The sequence below is a fragment of the Hypanus sabinus genome, chromosome 10 (assembly GCF_030144855.1).
Source record: "Hypanus sabinus isolate sHypSab1 chromosome 10, sHypSab1.hap1, whole genome shotgun sequence".
Classification (NCBI taxonomy): Eukaryota; Metazoa; Chordata; class Chondrichthyes; order Myliobatiformes; family Dasyatidae; genus Hypanus; species Hypanus sabinus.
The window spans coordinates 156,150,579-156,177,548 of NC_082715.1; the positions used below are offsets into that span (position 1 = coordinate 156,150,579).

The window sequence follows — 26,970 nt, forward strand, 5'->3', positions numbered from 1 at the left end:
ATATAATCCGTGAAGTGTTGCCGGATTGTGTTCACCACTCCCATTATATTATCAGTGACATGTGACCGGATTGAGTTCAATACTCGCTTTATATAATCAGTGATGTGTGAGCAAACTGTGTTCACTACTCCAATTATATAATCAGAGACATGTGACCGGATTGTGCTCACTACTCCCAGTATATAATCAGTGACATGTGATCGGATTGTGTTCCCTACTCCCAATATATAATCAGTGACGTGTGGCCTGATTGTGTTCCCTACTCCCATTAAATCATCAGTGACATCTGACTGGAATGTGTTCACTACTCCAATTATATAATCAATGATGTGTGACCGGAATGTGTTCACTACTCCCATTATATAATCAGTGACCTGTGACTGGAATGTGTTCACTACTCCAATTATATAATCAGTGATGTGTGACCGGAATGTGTTCACTACTCCCATTATATAATCAGTGACCTGTGAACGGATTGTGTTCCCTACTCCCGTTATATAATCAGTGACATGTGATCGGATTGTGTTCACTACTCCCATTATATAATCAGTGACGTGTGGCTGGATTGTGTTCCCTACTCACATTATATAATCCGTGAAGTGTTGCCGGATTGTGTTCGCCACTCCCATTATATAATCAGTGGCATGTGACCGGATTGTGTTCAATACTCGCTTTATATAATCAGTGACGTGTGAGAAAACTGTGTTCACTACTCCAATTATATAATCAGAGACATGTGACCGGATTGTGCTCACTACTCCCAGTATATAATCAGTGACGTGTGACCGGATTGTGTTCACTACCCCCATTATATAATCAGTGACGTGTGACCGGATTGCGTTCTCTACTCCCATTATATAATCAGTGACATGTGACCGGATTGTGTTCACTACTCTCATTATATAATCAGTGACGTGTAACCGGATTGTTTTCACTGCTCCCATTATGTAATCAGTGACGTGTGACCGGATTGTGTTCTCTACTCCCATTATATAATCAGTGACATGTGACCGGATTGTGTTCCCTGCTCCCATTATATAATCAGTGACGTGTGGCTGGATTGTGTTCCCTACTCCCATTATATAATCAATGACGTGTGGCTGGATTGTGTTCCCTACACCCATTACATAATCAGTGACCTGTGACCGGATTGTTTTCACTACTCCCGTTATATAATCAGTGACATCTGACCGGAATGTGTTCACTACTCCAATTCTATAATCAATGATGTGTGACTGGAATGTGTTTACTACTCCAATTATATAATCAGTGATGTGTGACCGGAATGTGTTCGCTACTCCCATTATATAATCAGTGACATGTGACCGGATTGTGTTCTCTACTCCCATTATATGATCAGTGACGTATGACCGGATTGTGTTCTCTACTCCCATTATATAATCCGTGACGTGTGACCGGATTGTGTTGACTACTCCAATTATATAATCAGTGATGTGTGGCTGGATTGTGTTCCCTACTCACATTATATAATTCGTGAAGTGTGGCCGCATTGTGTGCACTACTCCCATTATATAATCAGTGACGTGTGACCAAATTGTGTTCACTACTCCCATTATATAATCTGTGACATGTGACCGGATTGTGTTCAATACTCGCTTTATATAATCAGTGATGTGTGAGCAAACTGTGTTCACTACTCCAATTATATAATCAGAGACATGTGACCGGATTGTGCTCACTACTCCCAGTATATAATCAGTGACGTGTGACCGGATTGTGTTCACTGCTCCCATTATGTAATCAGTGACGTGTGACCGGATTGTGTTCTCTACTCCCATTATATAATCAGTGACATGTGACCGGATTGTGTTCTCTACTCCCATTATATAATCAGTGACGTGTGACCGGATTGTGTTCCCTACTCCCATTATATAATCAGTGACGTGTGACCGGATTGTGTTCACTACTCCCATTATATAATCAGTGACATGTGACCGGATTGTGTTGACTACTCCAATTATATAATCAGTGATGTGTGACCCGATTGTGTTCTCTACTCCCATTATATAATCCGTGACATGTGACTGGAATGTGTTCACTACTCCAATTATATAATCAGTGATGTGTGACCGGAATGTGTTCGCTACTCCCATTATATAATCAGTGACATGTGACAGGATTGTGTTCCCTACTCCCATTATATAATCAGTCACGTCTGAAAGGATTGTGTTCTCTACTCCCATTATATAATCAGTGACGTGTGACCGGATTGTGTTCACTACTCCCATTATATAATCAGTGACAGGTGACCGGATTGTGTTCTCTACTCCCATTATATAATCAGTGACATGTGACCGGATTGTGTTCAATACTCACTTTATATAATCAGTGATGTGTGAGCAAACTGTGTTCACTACTCCAATTATATAATCAGAGACATGTTACCGGATTGTGCTCACTACTCCCAGTATATAATCAGTGACGTGTGACCGAATTGTGTTCACTACTCCCATTATGTAATCAGTGACTAGTGACCGGATTGTGTTCTCTACTCCCATTATATAATCAGTGACGTGTGGAAGGATTGTGTTCTCTACTCCCATTATATAATCAGTGACGTGTGACCGAATTGTGTTCACTACTCCCATTATGTAATCAGTGACTAGTGACCGGATTGTGTTCCCTACTCCCATTATATAATCAGTGACGTGTGGAAGGATTGTGTTCTCTACTCCCATTATATAATCAGTGACGTGTGACAGGATTGTGTTCCCTACTCCCATTTTATAATCAGAGACATGTGACCGGATTGTGTCCCCTACTCCCATTATATACTCAGTGACGTGTGACCAAATTGTGTTCATTACTCCAATAATATAATCAGTGACATGTGACTATATTGTGTTCCCTACTCCGATCATTTTATCCATGACGTGTGACCGGGTTGTATGGCTCTGCTCCCATGATATAATCTGTAAACATCAGATGTTAGAATCACAACAGGCCCTGGTGGAGACTTACCTGCCAATCTGCGAGCACTTTGCTGCATCTGTGGCGACAGCTGCTCTGAGATAGGAGTGGACCGATGGCTTCTTTGGCCTCTGCTTGAAGTGCAGGCTTAGTGACAGTATGAGAATCAGCAGCAACGCCCCCGCTACTGCGGTTACAATCTTTCCACGTTTCATGCTGCAGAAGGTAAGAAGGGAAGGTCAGAGCTGAGTATGAAGCTGAAACCTCTTGTTGTTTGCTCTTTGCTGTTGGCAAGAATTGCCAATTGTGGCTGTGGAGGCCAAGTCATCGTGTCTGTTTAAAGCAGAGTCTATTAGCAAGGGTGTCAGAGTTAATGAGGAGGAGAGGAAGAATGGGCTTGAGAAGGAAGATCAGTCAGTCATGTGGATCAGACTTGATGGACTAAGGTTGTTTGGGAGAATGGAGTGAATCACAACTCTCAAAGCATTTCATTCTGGTGGGCATCAAAGCCGCTCGGTAGCAGTGAGTAACGTATGCCTTCTTGTTTTTGTTCAGGACTGGGAGATGGTGGTCCTCTTAACAGAGGGAAGCTCAACTTGGGGTGAGGTTACAAATGGCTATGGATACCTTGCCCGTTGATCTACACACAATCTAAGGACTTGGCCAAGGAAACTAAGTGTTCACTCTCCGCACCTCACAAAGATTTGGTGTGGGTTTTTCACCCACATAACACAAACCCATCCTGGGATAGAGAACGCTTACTCCCCTGTAAGATTCCCTACCCTGAGGTAGAGGAGGCAGGACCATGCAAGGAATTGTATTTCTTTAATCTGTTGAGACTCAGTGCAAAATGGGCTCTTTTTGCTGTTCCAGCCACACTGCCCAGCAACCCCCAGTTTAACATGAGCCTAACGACAGGACAATTCACAACAACTAACCCTTCTTTGGACTGTGGCAGGAAACCCATGCGCTCACAGAGACGAGATACAGACAGCGGAGGGAACTGAAGCCTCATTGCTGCAACTGTCAAGTGTTGTGCTAAACACTACGCTAGCATGCAGAGTAGTTGATAGAACCAAGCTAGTGGATTCGGCCTAGTACATCCCAGGTAAAGCCCTCCCAACCATTGAGCACATCTACATGAAGCACTGCCGTAGAAAAGCAGTATTCGTCATCAGAGATCCTCACCACCCAGGCCGTGCTCTTTTCTCGCTGCTGCCATCAGGAAGAAGGTACAAGAGTCTCAGGACTCGCACCACCAGGTCCAAGAACAGTTACTCAACCAGCAGGGTCTTGAACAAAGCAGAAAATTACACCCATTCTACTTCTGGTGTTTCCACACCGATGGTCTCACTTCAAGGACTCTTTACCTTGTTCTGCTTTCATACAAAAGCTGTGTACATGGTGTAGGCTGTGGACTGGTTCCCTTGTAGGGTAAAATGGACTCTTGATCTCTGTTGTAGCAGAGTTAACACTTTACTTGAAATAAAGACACAGAGACTCCTTGGGCTCAGTTTGCAGCAGGAACCTTTATTGTTGTGATGATCGCAGAGAGCCAACCCTCACAATGGAGAGATAGACAGCTTGTCATGCAGAGAGGTGATTATATCTTATTCTATGCCAAGTCTGTGCTTTTGCTTGAAGCAGAAGCTCTCGGCTGCAGTTGATAACTAATCTAATTGCCGTTCCTATCAGAGCATTACCCTACAGAAGTGAAGTGTTAACAGATCTGACAGTAAGCTAAGTGCTACAAAGGGCTTTTAGCAGACATCTAAGAGGAGCGGCAAATGCAGAATTTTCACCACCACAATCTCATAATCTATCTTGTTCTGACCTTCTACCTATCGACTGCCTGCATTGCACTCTCTCTGGAGCTGTTACACTTTCTTCTGCCTTGCTGTTCTTTCTCCTTGTTGCACCTCAGTCACTGACTGGATCTGTGTGAATAGTGTGAAAGACCAGCTTTTCAGTGCATCTTGGTACACACTTCCACAATATTCCAAGTGTGGTCTGACTCACAATTCATATAGTCGAAGCTTCACAGCAGGAAGTGCCCACTGCCACACAGATACACCAAACCGTCTCCATTCTACAGTGTCACCAACAGCTGGTATATCTCTTCCGTAATGCACCGGGGATCATTTCCCAGCCGGTTGGTATCTCTCCCGTAATTCACCGGGGATCATTTCCCAGCCGGTTGGTATCTCTCCTGTAATTCACCGGGGATCATTTCCCAGCCGGTTGGTATCTCTCCCGTAATTCACCGGGGATCATTTCCCAGCCGGTTGGTATCTCTTCTGTAATTCACCAGGGATCATTTCCCAGCCGGTTGGTATCTCTCCCGTAATTCACCGGGGATCGTTTCCCAGCCGGTTGGTATCTCTCCCGTAATTCACCAGGGATCATTTCCCAGCTGGTTGGTATCTCTCCCGTAATTCACCAGGGATCGTTTCCCAGCCAGTTGGTATCTCTCCCGTAATTCACCGGGGATCATTTCCCAGCCGGTTTCTATCTCTCCCGTAATTCACCAGGGATCATTTCCCAGCCGGTTGGTATCTCTTCTGTAATTCACCGGGAATCGTTTCCCAGCCGGTTGGTATCTCTCCCGTAATTCACCGGGGATCGTTTCCCAGCCACTCTTGCTCAAGGTCACGGCCTGGTCTGCACAGATCTGTCTCAGCGACACACAGTCAGTCTGGATTGGCAGCAGTGATGCTAGGGCTGGGTTCCTCCCTCTGTCCTGGTGTCCTGGCCTGGTTTTCCACAAGCTACTGATGTCCCTTTCCTTGGGCACTGTTTGTCACAAGGATTTAACAACCAGGTCATTGACACGAGGCAGCTCTCTTCCTGTCCCTCAGACTGGCAAAATTATCCTGTCCCCCTGTTCTTGTTGGCCATGGAGAAATTAAAATATGGAAGAAAATGTCAAACTCAAGAGTTTCAAGGTCAATGGAAACAGACAAACTGATTGTCTTTGCTCTTGCCATGTGCTCGAAGGGTATGGAGACTGCCATTTTGTGATGCTGCTCTGTAACCTCCATCTTGTGGACTGGTTGATGAATTGATCCTTCTTCTGGGATAATCTAATCAGAGCAACGGAATGTGGACACAAGGAATTTTTATTGAATCTGAGATAATTTACAGATAAGCTGTGTATTGTGTACAATGCATGTTTAAAGAAGTAATCTCGTTATCTCAGCCGAGTGACTGAGTGAACTGGTTTGAACCACAATCAAAGGGAACAGAAGTCACCTGAGGAATAAAGTTGTGCAGCCCTTGGACCAATGGTCAGTCAGATGACCCATAGATTGGACCACGTCCAATGGTCAGTCAGATGACCCATAGACCCATAGATTGGACCACGTCCAATGGTCAGTCAGATGACCCATAGACCCATAGATTGGACCACGTCCAATGGTCAGTCAGATGACCCATAGACACATAGATTGGACCACGTCCAATGGTCAGTCAGATGACCCATAGACACATAGATTGGACCATGTCCAATGGTCAGTCAGATGACCCATAGACACATAGATTGGACCACGTCCAATGGTCAGTCAGATGACCCATAGACACATAGATTGGACCACGTCCAATGGTCAGTCAGATGACCCATAGACACATAGATTGGACCATGTCCAATGGTCAGTCAGATGACCCATAGACACATAGATTGGACCACGTCCAATGGTCAGTCAGATGACCCATAGACACATAGATTGGACCATGTCCAATGGTCAGTCAGATGACCCATAGACCCATAGATTGGACCATGTCCAATGATCAGTCAGATGACCCATAGACACATAGATTGGACCACGTCCAATGGTCAGTCAGATGACCCATAGACCCATAGATTGGAACACGTCCAATGGTCAGTCAGATGACCCATAGACCCATAGACTGCACTGAAGTGCAACATTTGAATGAGTATTAAAACTGAGGCTCCATGTGCAAAGCAGCAATAACTTTGAAGATTCACTGTCATGAGGACGAGCCCCCAGGCCAGGGTCTGGAAGAAGAAAGGATTGATTGTCAGGCCAATGGAGAACCCCTATTTCGGTGTAATAAGTTGGAAAAGTGGTCTGAGTGAGTAGTGCTACAAAGAGAATTCATGAAAAAGGATCTAGAGCTTTCCCGGTGTATCTGAGAATAAACTCTTCTCGGGGTTCTGGCTGGATATGGGTATTGAATTTAACCGACGTTTCAGTGACAAACTCTACCATCTTCATGGCTAAAATTAGAAATCATGTTCTTAGTTGTTAGCCTGGGGTCAACATAGTTACGTTGCTGTTTGTGCAGAAATGATTAAGTGCAAGCTTTGATTAATTAAAAGCTGTGTAGTAAATTTGAAACATAGTTCCGTTGACGAATGGTCAACACTCCCCTGCTCATCTGTTTCTTTTTCCCTTTCGATCCCGCTCAGCCCTGCCTGTTCCTCATGTCGGGAGGAATGGCCAAGACAGGAGGAACAGGTCCACAGTAGATGCCATCTCATTGGCTCTTCACTCAACCCAGGAAAATCTGGACAGCAAAGATGCATACATCAGGATGTTCTTTATCGACTACACCTCAGCATTCAATATCATCATCCCCTTAAAACTAATCAATAAACTCCAAGGCCTGGGTCTCAATACATTCTTGCGCAATTTGGTCCTGGTTTTCCTCACTTGCAGACTCCAGTCACTTCCCATTGGCAACAACGCCTCCTCCACAATCAGCGCATGGACAAGTACAGCAGAGAAACTGGCCTTCCGGCCCATCTACATAGAAGAGTATGGCACAGAAACAGGCCATTCAGCCCACAACATAGTGCTGAAACAGCTAAAAAAGCAAATCCAAAACAACAAAACACGAATCCCTCCTACCTACACCGTGTCCCTCCTACCTACACCGTGTCCCTCCTACCTACACCGTGTCCCTCCATCTTCCTCACATCCATGTGCCGATCCAAACGTCTCTGAAAAGCCTCTAATGAATTTGCCTCCACCCCCACACCAGGCATCCACAACGCTGAGAAAAAAACTTACCCCTCACATCCCCCTTGAACCTACACCCTCACCTTCAATGCATGTCCTCTGGTATTAGACATTCCAACCCTGGGAAACAGGTGCTCTCTGTTCATTCTATTTACGCCTCTCATAGTCTAGTAAACCTCTATCAGATCTCCCCTCAGCCAGAGAAAACCGCCCCAGTTTATCCAGTGATTGCGCACGCCCTCTGAACCAGGCAGTGTCCTGGTGAACCTCTCCAAAGCCTCGACACCCTTCCTAAAGCAAACATCCCGTAAGCCTTCTTATCGACCTTTCGGGGAGCTATGAACCAGGGTCCCAAGATCTCTCTGCTCAGCAACACTTTTAAGGATCTTTCCCTTAACAGTGTACCGTCTCCTTGCACTTGCCCTACTGAGGTGCAACACTGGATTTACCTGGATTGAAGTCCATCTGCCATTTCTCTGCCCACACCTGCAACTGGCCGACATCACGTTGCGTTTTTTGCCGGTCTTCCTCACTATCCACAACTCCCCCAGTTTTGACATCATCACAGACAGCAGAGGCCAATATTGCTGTGCAACGTCACTAATTACAGACCTCCAGCTCCAATACCGTAAGTCCTTTCAACCACTGCCCTCCGTCCTCTTATGTGCAAGCCAGTTCTGAATCCGAGCAGCCAATTCTCTGAGAACCCCATGCATTCTGGATTCGACTCCCATGTCAAACGCCTTTTTAAAATACATGTCGACTACATCCCCTGCCCTACCCTCCTCGCGCTCTCATCACCTCTCGTCACAACCTCAATCGAGTTGGTATGGCACAACCTGCCCTGCACAAAGCCATGCTGTCTAATTAAGCCATGGGTTTCCAAATGCTCATATATTCTCTCCCTAAGATGTTTCTCCAGCCATTTCCTTACAACCGAATTGAGACTCACAGGTCTACGATTCCCAGGATTTTTCCTCGTCCCGTTCTAAAATAGAGGTACAACTTTAACCACTCACCACTCTTCTGGGACCTCGACTATGGATAGAGAGGACACCAAGATACTGACCAAGGGCCCAGCAATCTTGTCTCTTGCCCACTTCAATAACTTGGGGTAAATCCCATCAGGCCCTGGGGGCTTATTCTCCCTAATAATCCATAGAAGGCTCAACACTTCCGCCTCCTTGACCTCTAAATGTATTTATACCATCAGCACTGATCTCCTGGTCCTCCATATCCTTTTCCCTGGTAAATACTGAAACAAGGTTCTCATTAAGTACCTGACTCCCATTCTCTGAATCCAAGTAAGTGTCCCCCAGCGCTTTTATCCGTGAGTGGTCCCACCCTCTCCCTTCTTATCCTCTTGTTCTTGATTAGAATGTCTTGGGATTCCAATCCGACTTGCCAAGGACTTTTCATGGCCACTCCTGGCTTTCCTAATTCCCTTCTTTAGTTCTGTTCTGGCTTCTCTAAAGTCCTCATGTGCTCCTTTTGATCTGAACTTCCAGAACTTTACATAGTTTTCCTTTTCCTTCTTGACTAAATTCATCATCTCTCCAGACATCCAAGGTTCTCTTATCTTTCCATTCCTCTCCTTCCTGAACTTGCCAGAGACAAGCTCTTCACAATTAATGCTTCTCAGTTAGTTTGCCCTACTCCAATTTAAAACTCCCCCGCAAGGACCACACCTATCCTTATCTGTAGCTATCCTGAAAGTTCAGGAGTTGTGGTTATTAGAAGGTCAGGCTCATTACCCAACATCAAGTCCAGTACAGCCCCTCCTCTCATTGGACTGTCTACACATTGATTTAAGACAACTTCCTGGATACACCCCAACCGCAATCTATTCCAGCTGCTACCATCTGGGAAACAGTACCGCAGCATAAAAGCCTGGACCACCAGGCTCCGGGACAGCTTCTTCCACCAGGCCATCAGACTGATTAACTCACACTGACACAATTGTATTTCTCTGTTATATAGACTATTATGCACACTATTTATTACAAATTACTATAAATTGCACATTTCACATTTAGCCATGACAGAAAGTATATGAAGGATGTAAGTAATAAAGTCAATTCAATTCTGTGTTGGGACCGATTCTTTTTGTGTTATAAATCAATGATTTGGATGATGGAATTGAAGGCTTTGTTGCAAAGTTTGCAGAGGATATGAAGATAAGTGGAGGGGCAGGTAGTTTTGAGGAAGTAGAGAGGCTTCAGAAGGACAGATGGAAAACAGTGTCAGGAGGTGTTTGTTCATGAACTTTGGTGGAAGAAATGAAAGGGTCGACTATTATCTAAATGGAGAGAAAATACAAAAACCTTGGGAGTCATTGTGCGGGATTCCCTAAAGATTAAATTACAGGTTGAGGAAGGCAAATGTGACGGAGGCATTGATTCAAGATGACTAGATATAAAAGCAAGAGTGTAATGTGGGGACTTTATAAAACCCTGGCGAGCCTTCACTTGCATTGTGAGCAGCTTTGGGCCCATTATCTTAGAAAGTACGTGCTGAAACTGGACAGGGTTGAAAGGAGGTTCATGAGAATGGTAACAGGATTGAATGGCTTGTCATATGAAGAGTGTCTGATGGCTCTAGGCCTGTATTCACTAGAATGAGGGATGACCTCGATTATTGAATGGTGAAAGGGCTTGATAGAGCAGATGTGGAGAGGACATTTCCTATGATGAGAGAGTCTAAGACCAGAGGACGCCACCTCAGAATGGAGGGAGTCTTTTTAGAATGGAGGTGTAGAGGAATTTCTTTTGTCAGAGAGTGGTGAGTCTGTGGAATTCTTAACCATAGGCAGCTGTGGAGGCCAAGTCTTTATGTATATTTAAGGCAGGGGGTGATAGATTCTCGATTGGTCGAGGCATGACGTATATGGGGGGGGGGGTGAAGAAGGCAAGAGACTGGGGTTGAGAGGAAAATTGGATCAGCCATGATGAAATGAGGGAGCAGCCGATGGGCCAAATGGCCAATTTCACTTCTGTCTTATGGTCTTAACATATCTGTAGAATTCCTTCACCTTGTCTGCTACAGCAACCTCATGCCTTCTTTTAGCCTCCTGATTTCTTAAGTGTTCTCTTGCATTTGATAAGCACCTCAGTTGTTCCTAGCTGGACGCACCTCCTATTATCTTTTAACCAGGCCTCAATGTCTTTTGAAAACCAAGGTCTTTTTACCTTTTATTCCAACAGGCACAGACAAGGCTTGCACCCTCAACATTTCACATTTGAAGGCCTGCCACTTATCAAATTCACCTTTGCCAGGAAACAGCCCATCCCAGCCCACACTTGCCAGGTCACTTCAGATACCATCAAAAGTGGCCTTTCTCCAATTTCAAATCTCAACCGGCAGACCTAATCTATCTTTTTGCATACTTACTTTGAAAGTCATGGCATTGTGGTCACTACATGCAAAGTGTTCTCCAACACAATCTTCTGCCACCTGCCATATAACCATATAACAATTACAGCCCAGAAACAGGCCATCTCGGTCCTACTCGTCTGTGCCGACGCTTACTCTCACGTAGTCCCACCGACCTGCACTCAGCCCATAACCCTCCATTCCTTTCCTGTCCATATACCTATCCAATTTTACTTTAAATGACAATACCGAACCTGCCTCTACCACTTCTACTGGAAGCTCATTCCACACAGCTGAGTAAAGAAATTCCCCGTCATGCTACCCTTAAACTTTTGCCCCTTAACTCTCAAATGACATCCTCTTGTTTGAATCTCCCCTACTCTCATTGGAAAAAGCCTATCCACGTCAACTTGATCTGTCCCCCTCATTATTTTAAATACCTCTATCCAGTCCCCCCTCAACCTATGTTCCAAAGAATAAAGATGTGACTTGTTCAGCCTTTCCTTGTAACTAAGGTGCTGAAACCCAGGTAACATTCTAGTAAATCTTCTCTGTACTCTCTCTATTTTGTTGATATCTTTCCTATATCTTGGTGACCAAAACTGCACACAATACTCCAAATTCGGCCTTAGCAATCCCTTGTACAATTTCAACATTACATCCCAACTCCGGTACTCAATGCTCTGATTTATAAAGGCCAGCATACCAAAAGCTTTCTTCACCACCCTATCCACATGAGATTCCACCTTCAGGGAACTATGCACCATTATTCCTAGATCACTCTGTTCTACTGCATTCTTCAATGCCCTACCACTTAGGATGTATGTCCTACTTGGATTATTCCTACCAAAATGTAGCACCTCACACTTATCAGCATTAAACTCCATCTCCCATCGGTCAGCCCACTCTTCTAACTGGCCTAAATCTCTCTGCAAGCTTTGAAAACCTACTTCATTTTCCACAACACCGCCTATCTTAGTATCATCTGCATACTTACTAATCCAATTTACCACCCCATCATCCAGATCATTAATGTATATGACAAACAACATTAGACCTAATACAGATCCCGGAGGCATACCACTAGTCACCGGCCTCCAACCTGACAAACAGTTATCCAGCACTACTCTCTGACATCTCCCATCTAGACACTGTTGAATCCATTTTACTACTTCAATATTAATACCTAACGATTGAACCTTCCTAACTAACCTTCCATGCAGAACCTTGTCAAAGGCCTTACTGAAGTCCATATAGACAATAGCCACTGCTTTACCCTCATCAACTTTCCTCGCAACCTCTTCAAAAAATTCAGTAAGATTTGTAAATCATGAACTTCCATGCACAAATCCATGCTGACTATTCCTAATCAGACCCTGTCTATCCAGATAATTAAATATACCATCTCTAAGAATACTTTCCATTAATTTACTCACCACTGACGTCAAACTGACAGGCCTATAATTGCTAGGTTTACTCTTAGAACCCTTTTTAAACAATGGAACCACATGAGCAATACGCCAATCTTCCGGCACCATCCCCATTTCTAATGACATTTGAAATATTTCTGTCAGAACCCCTACTATTTCTACACCAACTTCTCTCAAGGTCCTAGGGAATATCTTGTCAGGATCCGGAGATTTATCCACATTTATTTTCTTTAAAAGTGCCAGTACTTCCTCCGCTTTAATCGTCATAGTTTCCATAACTTCCCTAATTGTTTCCCTTACCTTACACAATTCAATATCCTTCTCTTTAGTGAATACCGAAGAAAAGAAATTGTTCAAAATCTCCCCCATCTCTTTTGACTCCGCACATAGCTGTCCACTCTGATTCTCTAAGGGACCAAGTTTATCCCTCACTATCCTTTTGCTATTAATATAACTGTAGAAACCCTTTGGATTTATTTTCACCTTACTTGCCAAAGCAACCTTGTATCTTCTTCTAGCTTTTCTAATTTCTTTCTTAAGATTCTTTTTACATTCTTTATATTCCTTGAGCACCTCATTTACTCCATGCTACCTATATTTATTGTAGATATCTCTCTTTTTCCGAACCAAGTTTCCAATATCCCTTGAAAACCATGACTCTCTCAAACTTTTAATGTTTCCTTTCAACCTAACAGGAACATAAAGATTCTGTACCCTCAAAATTTCACCTTTATATGACCTCCATTTCTCTATTACATCCTTCCCATAAAACAAATTGTCCCAATCCACTCCTTCTAAGTCCTTTTGCATCTCCTCAAAGTTAGCCTTTCTCCAATCAAAAATCGCAACCCTGGATCCAGTCCTATCCTTCTCCATAATTATGTTGAAACTAATGGCATTGTGATCACTGGACCTGAAGTGCTCCTCAACACATACGTCCGTCACCTGAGCTATGTCATTCCCTAACAGGAGATCCAACACTGCCCCTTCTCTAGTTGCTACCTCTATGTATTGCTGCAAAAAACTATCCTGCACACATTTTACAAACTCCAAGCCATCCAGCCCTTTTACAGAATGGGCTTCCCAGTCTATGTGTGGAAAATTAAAATCTCCCACAATCACAACCTTGTGCTTACTACTGTTACGTACCCATGACACGTGACAGTGGTGTACTTGTCACATGTCAGGTGTTGAAGCTATACTGGACTTGAGGTAATGGTCTTGTGATGGTGGAGTGACATCATTTTCCTGCCAGTAGAGGTCATGTGACAGGTTTTTTTTATAGGGTATAAAAGGAGGACCCCTCCCTGTGAGGAGGGGCAGTTCGTGGCAGATTTGCCATGTTGACTACATGCCACTGCATGATTTAAGGTTATGATGCAGTTTGGTTGAAAAATTGAGTTTGATTTAATGCCTAAAGTTTAAAAGATCATTGCCAAGTTTCTTTATAATACTGCTAGTTGAGAATCAGTGGAGAGTGACGATCGGAGTTCAGGAGCTAAAAGATCGTGGAAAGTCAATTTCGACGGTGAAACAGGTTCGACCTTGTTTGATCCTCATTCGGAAGGAATTCATTGACTGTGCCCGTGTTAATCCCTGTGAATAGCAGAAAGGATTGGGAACAGTTTTGTAAAGGAAAGGTCAGTGCCTTTAAGCCGTTACATTTCATCTTTGTAAAATTCTTCGTGGCAAAAGTTCGATTTGGAATCGCGACAAGACGACGTGAAAGAGAATTTAAATCATCTTAAAAAGTCTCTCCCTTAAATGGACTGAAAGCATTTTGAACTTTTGCAATACAACTTTGAAGAACTGTTTTTGCAACATCGCTTTAAGAACTGTTTAAGCTGCCGCACAGCAGCTGATTTCCGGTTACATGAGTGGTTTGTTTACTTTTGGGGGTTTGTTTTTCAGTGTTTAATAAATGTTCTATTTGTTATAAAAACCCCTGCCTCACTCATATATTTATTGTTGCTTGAATCTGTAACACTACAAATATCTATAATCTTCAATTCTTGTTCCCTATTAGGTGGTCTATAATACACCCCTATAAGTGTTACTACACCTTTCCTATTCCCCAATTCCACCCAAATAGTCTCCCTAGATGAGCCTGCTAATCTCTGACAAGCAATGTTACACTTCCTCCTCTTGCCCCTCCGATTCCATCACACCTGAAGCAACAAAATCCAGGAATATTTAGTTGCCAATCACACACCTCTTGCAACCATGTTTCACTAATAGCTACAACGTCATATTTCCAGGTATCAATCCATGCTCTAAGCTCATCCACCTTGCTTACAATGCTCCTCGCATTAAAATAGATGCATTTAAGAATCTCTCCACCTCTTCCTCTCTGTTTATCCCTAACAATGCGATCAACTTTATTATCTTTTTCTTCCATCTGCCCTACATCTTTGGTCTGAGCGCTCCCCTTCTCTATCACCTGCCTATCCTCCCTCACACACTGTCTACAAGCTTTCTCTATTTGTGAACTAACCTCCTCTCTCCTAGACTCTTCAAATTGATTCCCACTACCCATCCATTCCAGTTTAAAGTCTCCCCTGCAGCCTTAGCAAATCTCCCCGCCAGGATATTGGTCCCCCAAGGATTCAAGCGCAACCCGTCGTTTTTGTGCAGGTCACACCTGCTCCAAAAGAGGTCACAATGATCCAGAAACTTGAATCCCTGCCCCCTCATCCAATCCCTCAGCCACACATTTATCCTCCACCTCATTCTATTCCTACTCTCACTGTCATGTGGCACAGGCAGTAATCCCGAGATTACTACCTTTGCGGTCCTTCTTCTCAACTGTCTTCCTAACTCCCTATATTCTCTTTTCAGGACCTCTTTCCTTTTCCTACCTGTGTCATTGGAACCTATATGTACCACGACCTCTGGCTCCTCACCCTCCCACTTCAGGATATCTTGAACCCTGGCACCAGGGAGACAAACTACCATCCGGGTCTCCTGACTGCGTCCACAGAATCACCTGTCTGACCCCCTGACTATTGAGTCCTCTATTACTACTGCCTTCCTCTTCCTTTCCCTACCCTTCTGAGCTACAGGGCCGGACTCTGTGCTGGAGGCATGGCCACTGTTGCTTCCCCAGGTAGGCTGTCCCCCCCCCCACCCAAGAGTACTCAAACAGGAGTACTTATTGTCAAGGGGTACAGCCACTGGGGTATTCTCTAGTACCTGATTCTTCCTCTTCCCCCTCCTAACTGTGACCCCCTGTCTGCCTCCCGTGGCCCCGGTGTGACCACCTGCCTGTAACTCCTCTCTGTCACCTCCTCACTCTCCCTGACCAGATGAAGGTCATCGAGCTGCAGCTCCAGTTCCCTGACTCGGTCCCTCAGGAGCTGCAGCTCGGCGCAACTGGCGCAGATATGGATGTCCGGGAGGCTAGGAGACTTCAGGACCTCCCACATCCGACACCAAGATCAACAAGCTGTCCTTTCACTCATACCTCCCGTTTCCTCAAATAACAGGAAAAACTGAAACCTAAACCTACCATGCCTCGCCCGTTTCCGCCTAAGCCCGTTGAGCCCAAGCCCTTAAGCCTTCACTCTGCTCCTGGCTCACTCCATTGCCCGCAAAACGACACTGCCTGCTGTTTAAAGTTGTGTCCTTTTTAAATCTCCCCCGCTTCACTGCCCGCCTTCACACGCCTGCGCAGTCCCGCCCCTCTTAACTCCGATGAGAATACGCCCTGACTCATTCCCTACCAGCAGATCCATTATCACATGCTCTCTCATTGGGACTTCCATGTGCTGATGAAGGAAGCTTTCCTGAACACATTTGACAAACTCTATCTCATCCAGTCCTTTTACAGTATGGGAGTCCCAGTCATTACGTGGAAAGTTAAAATCACCTAATATAACCACCTTATGTTTCTTGCAACAGTCTGCGATCTCTCTACGAACTTGTTGCTCTAAATCCCTCAGACTATTGGGTGGTCTGTAACACAGCCCTATCAATGTGGATAGATCTTCCTTATTTCTCAGGTCCACTCAAAGCCTCACTAGACCAGTTCTCTAGACCTGACCGACCACCGCTGTGACATTTTCCCTGACTTGTAACGTCACCCCTTCTCTTTTAATCCCTCCTGCTCTGTTGAGTCTAAAACAACGGAACCCCGGAATATTTAACTGCCAGTTCTGCCCCTCCTGCAACCAAGTCTCACTAATGGTTAAAATATTAGAATTCCAAGTGTCGATCCACACCCTGAGCTCATCTGTCTTTCCAACAATACTTCTTGCATTGAAGTATACACAGCTCAGGAGATTGGTCGCACCATGCTCAACGTGTCGATCCCTGACTTTGTCTGTGGTCTTATCAACATTTGTCTCCACAAACTGTTCTGGCACTCTCGTTCCCATCCCCCTGCAACTCTAGTCTAAAACCCCACTGTGCAGCATTAACAAACCTTCCCACTAGGATATTAGCTCCCCCTCCAGATCAGCTCCAATCTGTACCTTCTGTACAGGAAGAGAGCTTAATGATGCAAACATCTTCTGCCCTTCCTCCTACACCAACTCCTTAGCCACGTGTTAAACTGTTTAATCTTCCTAGTTCCAGCCTCCTATTTCAGCCTTAGATCACCTGGACTCTGCACACGCACGTCAGAATGCTGTTCATTAACTTTGACTTCAGCACCATCATTTCCACAGTCCCGATCGATAAGCTACAGAACTTGGGCCTCTGTACCTCCCTCTGCAACTGGATCCTCGAATTCCTAACTGGTAGACCACAAACTGTGCAGATTGGTGATAGCATGTCCTCCTTGCTGACGGTCGACACTGGTGCACCTCAGGGTGTGTGCTTAGCCCACTGCTCTACTCTCTATGTACACGTGACCAGGTGGCTAGGCACTGTTCACGTACCAGCTATAAATTTGCAGGTGATACAGCCATTGTTGGTAGAATGTCAGATGGAGATGAGAGGGTGTACAGGAACTCCACCTAGTATACCAACTAGAGGAGTGGTGTCACAGCAACAACCTGGCACTCAACGTCAGCAAAGAGCTGACTGTGGACTTCAGGAAGGGCAAGACGAAGGAACACATACCAATCCTCGTAGAGGGATCAGAAGTGGAGAGAGGGAGCAGCTTCAAGTGCCTGGGTGTCAAGATCTCTGAGGATGATGCAGATATAAAGAAGGAAAGATAGCGACTATATTTCATTAGGAGTTTGAGGAGATTTGGTTTGTCACCTAAACACTTGATAACTTCTAGAGATGTACCGTGGAGAGCATTTTGACAGGCTGCATCACCGTCTGGTATGGAGGTTGGGGGGTGGGGGGGGGTTGCTACTGCACAGGACTGAAAGAAGTTATAGAAAGATATAAAACTAGTCAGCTCCATCTTGGGTACCAGCCTCCACAGCATCCAAGACACCCTTGAGGAACGATGCCTCAGAATCAATTATCAAGGACCCCCATCACCCAGGACATGCCCTCTTCTCATTGTTACCTAAAGGCACACTCTCAGCAATTCAGGAACAGCTTCTTCCCCTCTGCCATCCGATTCCTGAATGGACATTGAGCCCATGAACACCACCTCACTTTTTAAATATATATTATTTATGTTTTTGTACTATTTTAGTCTAATATATATACTGCTACCTACCCGTGACACGTGACAGTGGTGTACTTGTCACATGTCAGGTGTTGAAGCTATACTGGACTTGAGGTAATGGTCTTGTGATGGTGGAGTGACGTCATTTTCCCACCAGTAGAGGTCATGTGACAGGTTTTTTTTATAGCGTATAAAAAGAGGGCATCTCCCTGTGAGGAGGGGCAGTTCGTGGCTGGATTTGCCATGTTGACTTCATGTCACTGCGTGATTTAATGTTATGATGCAGGTTAGTTGAGTTTTATCTAATGCCTAAAGTTTAAAAGGTCATTGCCAGCAGTTTCTTTATAATACTGCTAGTTGAGAATCAGTGGAGAGTGAAGATCAGAGTTCGGGAGTTAAAGATCGAGGGAAGTCGATTTCGACGGTGAAACAGGTTCGACCTTGTTTGATCCTCATTCGGAAGGAATTCGTTGACTGTGCCTGTGTTAATCCCTGTGAATAGCAGAAAGGATTGGGAACAGTTTTGTAAAGGAAAGGTCAGTGCCTTTAAGCCGTTACATTTCATCTTCGTAAATTCTCCGTGGGAAAAGTATAGTTCGACTGGGAATCGCAGCAAGATGACGTGAAAGAAAATTTAAATCATCTTAAAAAGTCTCTCCTTAAATGGACTGAAAGCATTTTGAACTTTTGCAATACTACTTTGAAGAACTGTTTTTGCAACATCGCTTTAAGAACTGTTTAAGCTGCCGCACAGCAGCTGATTTCCGGTTACGTGAGCGGTTTGTTTCCTTTTGGTGGTTTGTTTTTCAGTGTTTAATAAACGTGTTAATTTGTTATAAAACCCCCTGCCTCACTCGTATATTTATTGTTGCTGAGTCTGTAACAATACACAGACATATACACACACCATTACAGTAATTGATTGAGTTATTTTCTTTCGATCTCAGATATTGCATTGACCTGCTGCTGCTCAGTTAACAGATTTCACCTCACATGCTGGTGATGATAAACCCGATTCTGATTCTGACTGTGATTAGAGGGTTTCGGTTTGAGACTCCTTGGTGCTGGATCCACGTCTGAGATGTGAAGTCACTGAAAGGCCAGTTGAGGAGAGTTAATGACCAGTACGTTGGTGTAAATGGTGAGGGGAGCTGGGTCCAGCAGCCCTGGATGACAAGAGATGGTGTAAGTTCAGTCAGGGGTAAAAAGAAGCACCTCGGAGGTGAAATGAGACAAAGACTTGACAGATGTCAAGGAAGCACGAGGGAAAAGGAAATTCAGAACATTAAAAAGGGCTACGAGGTTTGGCACAACATGCAACTGTGTTGCGATCTTTGATCTTCTGTGAGGTGCTCTGGGGAGGCAAGATTAAGGAGAATCACTGATATCAAGAGGGTAAGGGCAAGGACAATGACCTGAGGAATGAGAGATGTTACCCCAGCCGTCAGGAATGTAGGTGCAGCCTCCTTAACCAATAACCATACAAGTGGCACCTTCCTTGTGAACAGATAGTCCAAGGCATCCTTTCCTGGCACAGTCTGTCCTTCCTTCCTGTGTAACAGCCTTCTTGCCAACCAGCATGGGCATGGTGCTCACCCAGTAACCCACTGGGGTGGCATTCATACAGCACCACATTTCAACAGTGCCACCCTGTGGGAACCAGGGGTAGGCTAGGGTACCGCGTACCCGTAAGTGCCCAGCTTCACCACACCATTCGGCACAGACACTGCCGTCCCAGGGTACCACGCCCGCTCCTACTTGCTATCGACCTTGCACCCTGTACCCACCCTGACTCAACTTACCACACACCAACACTCGCTCAGGTGGCAAAATCACAAAGTCAGGGCATTCCAATTCTCCAAAGAGTACGAGGGAGATACCAGCCCTTAAAGCACTCACTCCACGGGGGCTTAAGCCCCTTGAGGCAGTTTCCATACTCTGGGAACAGACTACCCCCTCCCAGCTCTCCCATATGAATGCCAAGGCTTTAACTGCTGCCATTACTCAAACCCATAGCATGCATGATGCTTGGGGGAAGCAAGCAGTGATCCCAGGGCATTATTGATCGTGTGTTGGGATGAAGGGCTCCCTAAGGATCCCACCTCTGTTAGATAGGCTCTCTCTAGTACCCCCACATCCCATAACCTCAATAACCACACAGCCAAAGACTCAACCGCCTTTTTTGCTTTACCTATTCCCTAAACTTGCTAGTGTCGTGGTTTCTCGTGCCCCACAAATGATTAGGAAACGCAGAAGATTCTTTTATACTCCAATACTAGTTCCTTAGTGGAGAATCTGAGCTCTGCTGTCTTGAATACGCCATCTCCTGCACATTCCTGAGCCTCGTCCCCACCTCCCTCCTGAGAGGAAGATGCTGCAGGCCGATGCCCCCCTATTATTTTACACTGACACCTTACAATTGCTGCAAACAGGCGAGAAACATCCTGCAGGCTCCTCCTGGGAAAACCCAACCATTTAAGCATTGAAACCATATGATGTCCCATTTCAACCCCAGCAACATCTAACTGGTCTGACCAATCCCGTAACCCGTCAGTAAGTTAGCGAGACTTCCAAAGCCTGCACTATTATCCATCTCTCATACCGAGAGTCGTCTCTTTTAAATAACCCCTTAAAGAAATGCATTTCTGCTCAAAAAGCCAGACCCTGCTCGCAGTGACAATTAAAATTCAGCCAAATATTCATGTTCCCCAGCTTACAGACAGTACAAAGCAGAATATTCAACAGACACACACACATTCAACAAGCATACTCTGTTGAAAGTTTACAGAGCATACCTTCCCGATGGTCATGTGCATCCTTGCCTTAAACAAAGGAGCAAGAGAGTAAGCCCTTTCCACGTGTAATTTTATACACCCAGGATGTTTGAAACCGGACAGCAGGCAATTATCCAATGGGAAAAGAAGCAGCAGCTCCTGAACTCACCAGTCACGATGGAAGCGACTCCTGACAATCAGAATAAGGCACGCCCGACAGGTCAGCTGTGCCCTCTAGTGTGAGACTCCCCTACCCTGAGAAATCCGTCAACACGCACCTTATGATTCTATATACCTCTGTAAAGTCACCCTTCTGCCTCGAGGAAAACAGTCACAGTCTGTCCACTTTCCCTCATAACTGAAGCCCGGCAAAATCCTTCTGAATCTGCATCCTCTCGAGCTTCATGATATCTTCCTGACAGCTGAACAACCAGAACAGCACACAACACTCTACATGTGGTCTCACTCATGTCTTGTACGGCTATAAAGTGATGTACCGCCAGCTCCTGTACTCTGTGCCCAACTGAAGACCAGTGTGCCAATTCCATCTTCACCAGTTTTAGAAATTATGTCCCCTGAATCCACTGGTCACATGCCTTCTCAATCTGAAGACCAACTATCTACTACCACCTCCCAATTCTGTATCCAATCAGTTTGCATCAGCAAGGGGAAGACATGAGATCAGGGAGGGCTGTGTTGAATCTTCTGTCAGTGGAAGAGACACGACTGGAAAAGATTCTCAGGGGCAGGAGTTATGAGCACAACAAATTCTATGCTGATGATCCTGATTCAGGAAAAGCATGGCCAGTCGGTTTGGCTTTGTGTGGGTAAGGTCCTGTCTCTCAAATCTGACTGAAGAAAGTACAAAGTCATAGAGCCCTACAACACAGAAACAGGCCCTTCAGTCCATCTAGTCCATGCTGGCTTCATCTTCTGTCTAGTCCCATGTACCGGCATCTGGACAATATCCCTCCCATCAATGTCCCTATCCTATCCTATCCTATCCTATCCAGTGTTACAACTGAACCTGCACCGACCACTTCCACCAGGAACTCGTCCCACATTCGCACCCCTCTCAGAGTGGCATAATTCATTTCAGATTCTCCTGAAATATTTCACCTTTCACTCTGAACCTAGTTCCAGTCTCACCCAACTTGATGGGGAAAAGTCCTGCTAGTGTTCACTCTAACAATTGCCCTTATTTCATAATAGCCACCTCTCACTCATTGAAACTGCAGAGAGCAGGGGAACATTGTGGTTAACTTGTGCCACGACGGTGATGGATCTACGGTCCTAAGCACATCATCTACACTGGTGTGGCACAGCCTCCCCAAGGTTCCATCCAGAGGAATCTGTCTCTAGACTTCGTACAACACAGGAACAGGCACTCCTGCCAACACATTGTCCAACTGTTACAGCTACCAGCAGCCTCACTGATAGAGCACAGACGAGTCTCATACACAGGCCAGGGCTGTACCTGTTGATTATACATAAGCCAACACAGTACATATTGATGAATACACAGACCTTTGGGACCACAATTCTGGACTTACTCACCTCAGATCTCCAGAACACTCAGCTATCGCTCTGAAAATGAAAGTACAGCTGTTCAAGCCCGAAGTCCTGACCGGACGTGAAAATGACAAACAACCTGCAGTCAAGCGGTGAAAAATTAGCAACTGTTCCTTGCTTACTGCTGCAGATTGTGAAGAGGGTTGAAACCACGCCCTAGCGCAGTTGTTATTGAGCTTGAAATTGTGTGTATTGCTGAGACAGCTACCCACTGCATGTAGAGCAGCAGTTTCCTTCGGTTAAAATTTTATAAAAAAAACAAACCACAGCTTCCTTGGTCCCACGCCCCTCCTGCCCCAACACAGACAGCTGCCACTCAGTCAAGCAGTATCTTGTCTAACCTATCATCCTCCACCATAAGCACACCGAGTACCTTGTCCAATGAATAACCTATCGACCTCCACCATAAGCACACCGAGTACCTTGTCCAATGAATAACCTATCGACCTTCTCCATAAACACACCGAGTACCTTGTCCAATGAATAACCTATCATCCTCCACCATAAGCACACCGAGTACCTTGTCCAATGAATAACCTATCGACCTCCACCATAAGCACACCGAGTACCTTGTCCAATGTATAACCTATCGACCTCCACCATAAGCACACCGAGTACCTTGTCCAATGAATAACCTATCGACCTCCACCATAAGCACACCGAGTACCTTGTCCAATGAATAACCAACCGACCTCCACCATAAACACACCGAGTACCTTGTCCAATGAATAACCTATCGACCTCCACCATAAGCACACCGAGTACCTTGTCCAATGAATAACCAACCGACCTCCACCATAAACACACCGAGTACCTTGTCCAATGAATAACCTATCGACCTCCACCATCAGCACACCGAGTACCTTGTCCAATGAATAACCTATCGACCTCACCATAAGCACACCGAGTACCTTGTCCAATGAATAACCTATCGACCTCCACCATAAGCACACCGAGTACCTTGGCCAATGAATAACCTATCGACCTCCATCATAAGTACACCGAGTACCTTGTCCAATGAATAACCTATCGACCTCCACCATAAGCACACCGAGTACCTTGTCCAATGAATAACCAACCGACCTCCACCATAAACACACCGAGTACCTTGTCCAATGAATAACCTATCGACCTCCACCATAAGCACACCGAGTACCTTGTCCAATGAATAACCAACCGACCTCCACCATAAACACACCGAGTACCTTGTCCAATGAATAACCTATCGACCTCCACCATCAGCACACCGAGTACCTTGTCCAATGAATAACCTATCGACCTCACCATAAGCACACCGAGTACCTTGTCCAATGAATAAACTATCGACCTCACCATAAGCACACCGAGTACCATGTCCAATGAATAACCTATCGACCTCCACCATAAGCACACCGAGTACCTTGTCCAATGAATAACCTATCGACCTCCACCATAAGCACACCGAGTACCTTGTCCAATGAATAAACTATCGACCTCCACCATAAGCACACCGAGTACCATGTCCAATGAATAACCTATCGACCTCCACCACAAGCACACCGAGTACCTTGTCCAATGAATAACCAACCGACCTCCACCATAAGCACACCGAGTATCTTGTCCAATGAATAACCTATCGACCTCCATCATAAGCACACCGAGTACCTTGTCCAATGAATAACCTATCGACCTCCACCATAAGCACACCGAGTACCTTGTCCAATGAATAACATATCGACCTCCATCATAAACACACCGAGTACCTTGTCCAATGAATAACCTATCGACCTCCACCATAAGCACACCGAGTACCTTGTCCAATGAATAACCTATCGACCTCCACCATAAGCACACCGAGTACCTTGTCCAATGTATAACCTATCGAGCTCCACCATAAGCACACCGAGTACCCCCCCCCCCCTTTCATAAGGCAGGTAGAGCAGTAATACCGTTTCAGGTTGGGGAGATGTAGCCCCCCCCTTTCATAAGGCAGGTAGAGCAGTAATACTGTTTCAGGTTGTGGAGATGTACCCCCCCCCCTTTCATAAGGCAGGTAGAGCAGTAATACCGTTTCAGGTTGGGGAGATGTAGCCCCCCCTTTCATATGGCAGTAGAGCAGTAATACCATTTCAGGTTGGGGAGATGTAGCCCCCCCCTTTCATACGGCAGTAGAGCAGTAATACCGTTTCAGGTTGTGGAGATGTACCCCCCCCCCTTTCATAAGGCAGGTAGAGCAGTAATACCGTTTCAGGTTGCGGAGCCGTAGCCCCCCCCTTTCATAAGGCAGGTAGAGCAGTAATACCGTTTCAGGTTGCGGAGCCGTAGCCCCCCCCTTTCATAAGGCAGGTAGAGCAGTAATACCGTTTCAGGTTGGGGAGATGTAGCCCCCCCCTTTCATAAGGCAGGTAGAGCAGTAATACCGTTTCAGGTTGTGGAGATGTACCCCCCCCCCCTTTCATAAGGCAGGTAGAGCAGTAATACCGTTTCAGGTTGCGGAGCCGTAGCCCCCCCCTTTCATAAGGCAGGTAGAGCAGTAATACCGTTTCAGGTTGGGGAGATGTAGCCCCCCCTTTCATAAGGCAGGTAGAGCAGTAATACCGTTTCAGGTTGGGGAGATGTACCCCCCCCTTTCATACGGCAGGTAGAGCAGTAATACCGTTTCAGGTTGCAGAGCCGTAGCCCCCCCTTTCATAAGGCAGGTAGAGCAGTAATACCGTTTCAGGTTGGGGAGATGTAGCCCCCCCTTTCATAAGGCAGGTAGAGCAGTAATACCGTTTCAGGTTGGGGAGATGTAGCCCCCCCCTTTCATAAGGCAGGTAGAGCACCCGGTCTCAGTCTAGAGTTTTTATTATTCCAAATGAATTTACTAAAAATACTATTAAACTGATCAAAAACTGATGTTGGTAGTGGGAGAGGAAGTGATTGAAAAAGGTATAGAAATTCTGGTAATATATTCATTTTGGTCATGTTTATACGGTCATGTTACCCACCGATCCGACGTCTCCTTCACTTCGTCCACTAGTGGGTCATAGTTTGTTGGGACGATCGTTTTAATTTCAGGGGTAATTCTGACACCAAGGTAGGTAAATCCTTCCTTTGCATTTATAAATGGGGCTTTTATGACTGGTTTCAGTCTTTCTTCTTTGTTCAAAAATAGAATTGATGATTTTGAGTTGTTTATGTTATAACCAGAGAACTGCCCAAACAACTCAATCTGTTGCATTAAGTTTGGAATACTGACGGATAGATTTATTAAAAAAATAATCACATCGTCAGCACATAAGGAAATTCTATGTTCCTGTTCTCCTAGCTGGATGCCTGACAAGCCAGTCTGCATTCTTATTGCCATAGCCAGGGGTTCTATGGCCAGTATAAACAACATCAGTGACAAAGGGCATCCCTGGTGAGTAGATCGCTCCACGATGACTGGTTTAGAAACTACACTATTTGTTAAGACACTGGTTTGTACATAAAATCTGAATCCATTTAACGAAGTTCTTTCCAAAACCAAATCTAGACAATACATTCAATAAATTTGGCCATTCTATTCTATCGAAGCCCTGCTGAGCATCCAGTGGTAATACTGCTGTACCTTTAGTGTCAAAGTTTTCATGAATGATGTCAAGAACTCTTCTAATATTATGGAATTCTTGGCATTTTTGCACAAAACCATTCTGATCATTATGAACTCGATGAGGGATATAAGAATGCAATTAAATCCAAGTATTTTTGCGTCTGATCCAATTAGACTTATCGGTCTAAATGTGGAACGTTCTGTAGGAGGTTTGACTGGCTTCAAGATCAGCATTATCATTGCCAGCCTTAAAGAGGGTGGGAGAGTTCCATTCCGCTAAGATTCGTCATACATATTTAAGTAATACTTAATGTAGTTCAGTCTCTAAAGATTTAATTTGTTTTCTAAAGTTTCCATCTCTGTTTTTTGTTGTTTGGACTTGGAGCTTCTATCACTGATGATTTCTCCTCTAATATTGTTATGGAGTCCGCCTTCCGGGTCTCTGCTCCGGTCCGCGGACTCCGGACTCCGGGCCTTGCAGCCAGCCCTACTGTCAGCTGGAGCCATTGGATTATCTTGGCTTAAGGAGGTACACCTGTCACCTATTAGGGGGCTCGGGGACTGAGCCTAGGTGTGGGGTTGTCCTGATCTGAAGCCGGTTTAACCTGGACTGCTGGCTCTGAATCTGGTTGCTGGCCTGCTCTGTATATGTTCTATCTGGTTGGTCTTGTTCCCCTGCTTCTCTCCTGTGCACTGGTCCCGCTGTTCTGCCTTATTCACCTCGCCTGTGCTGTAACGCTGTCGGTTGCCTTTACCAATGTACCCGGTGTATCACGGTAGTCCT

The 26,970-nt window shown here is 45.2% G+C and overlaps 1 protein-coding gene across 1 annotated transcript in view; it reads right to left on the minus strand.

Annotated features, from left to right (window-relative positions):
* Positions 1–26,970, minus strand: part of LOC132401380 (glutathione hydrolase 1 proenzyme-like) — a 360,589-nt gene that overhangs the window by 187,445 nt on the left and 146,174 nt on the right. Inside the window, exon 2 of the mRNA XM_059983505.1 lies at positions 2,983–3,147. Within this exon, the coding sequence (XP_059839488.1) occupies positions 2,983–3,146 (164 nt within the window). The 5' untranslated portion in view covers position 3,147. The remainder of the gene's footprint in view (positions 1–2,982; positions 3,148–26,970) is intronic.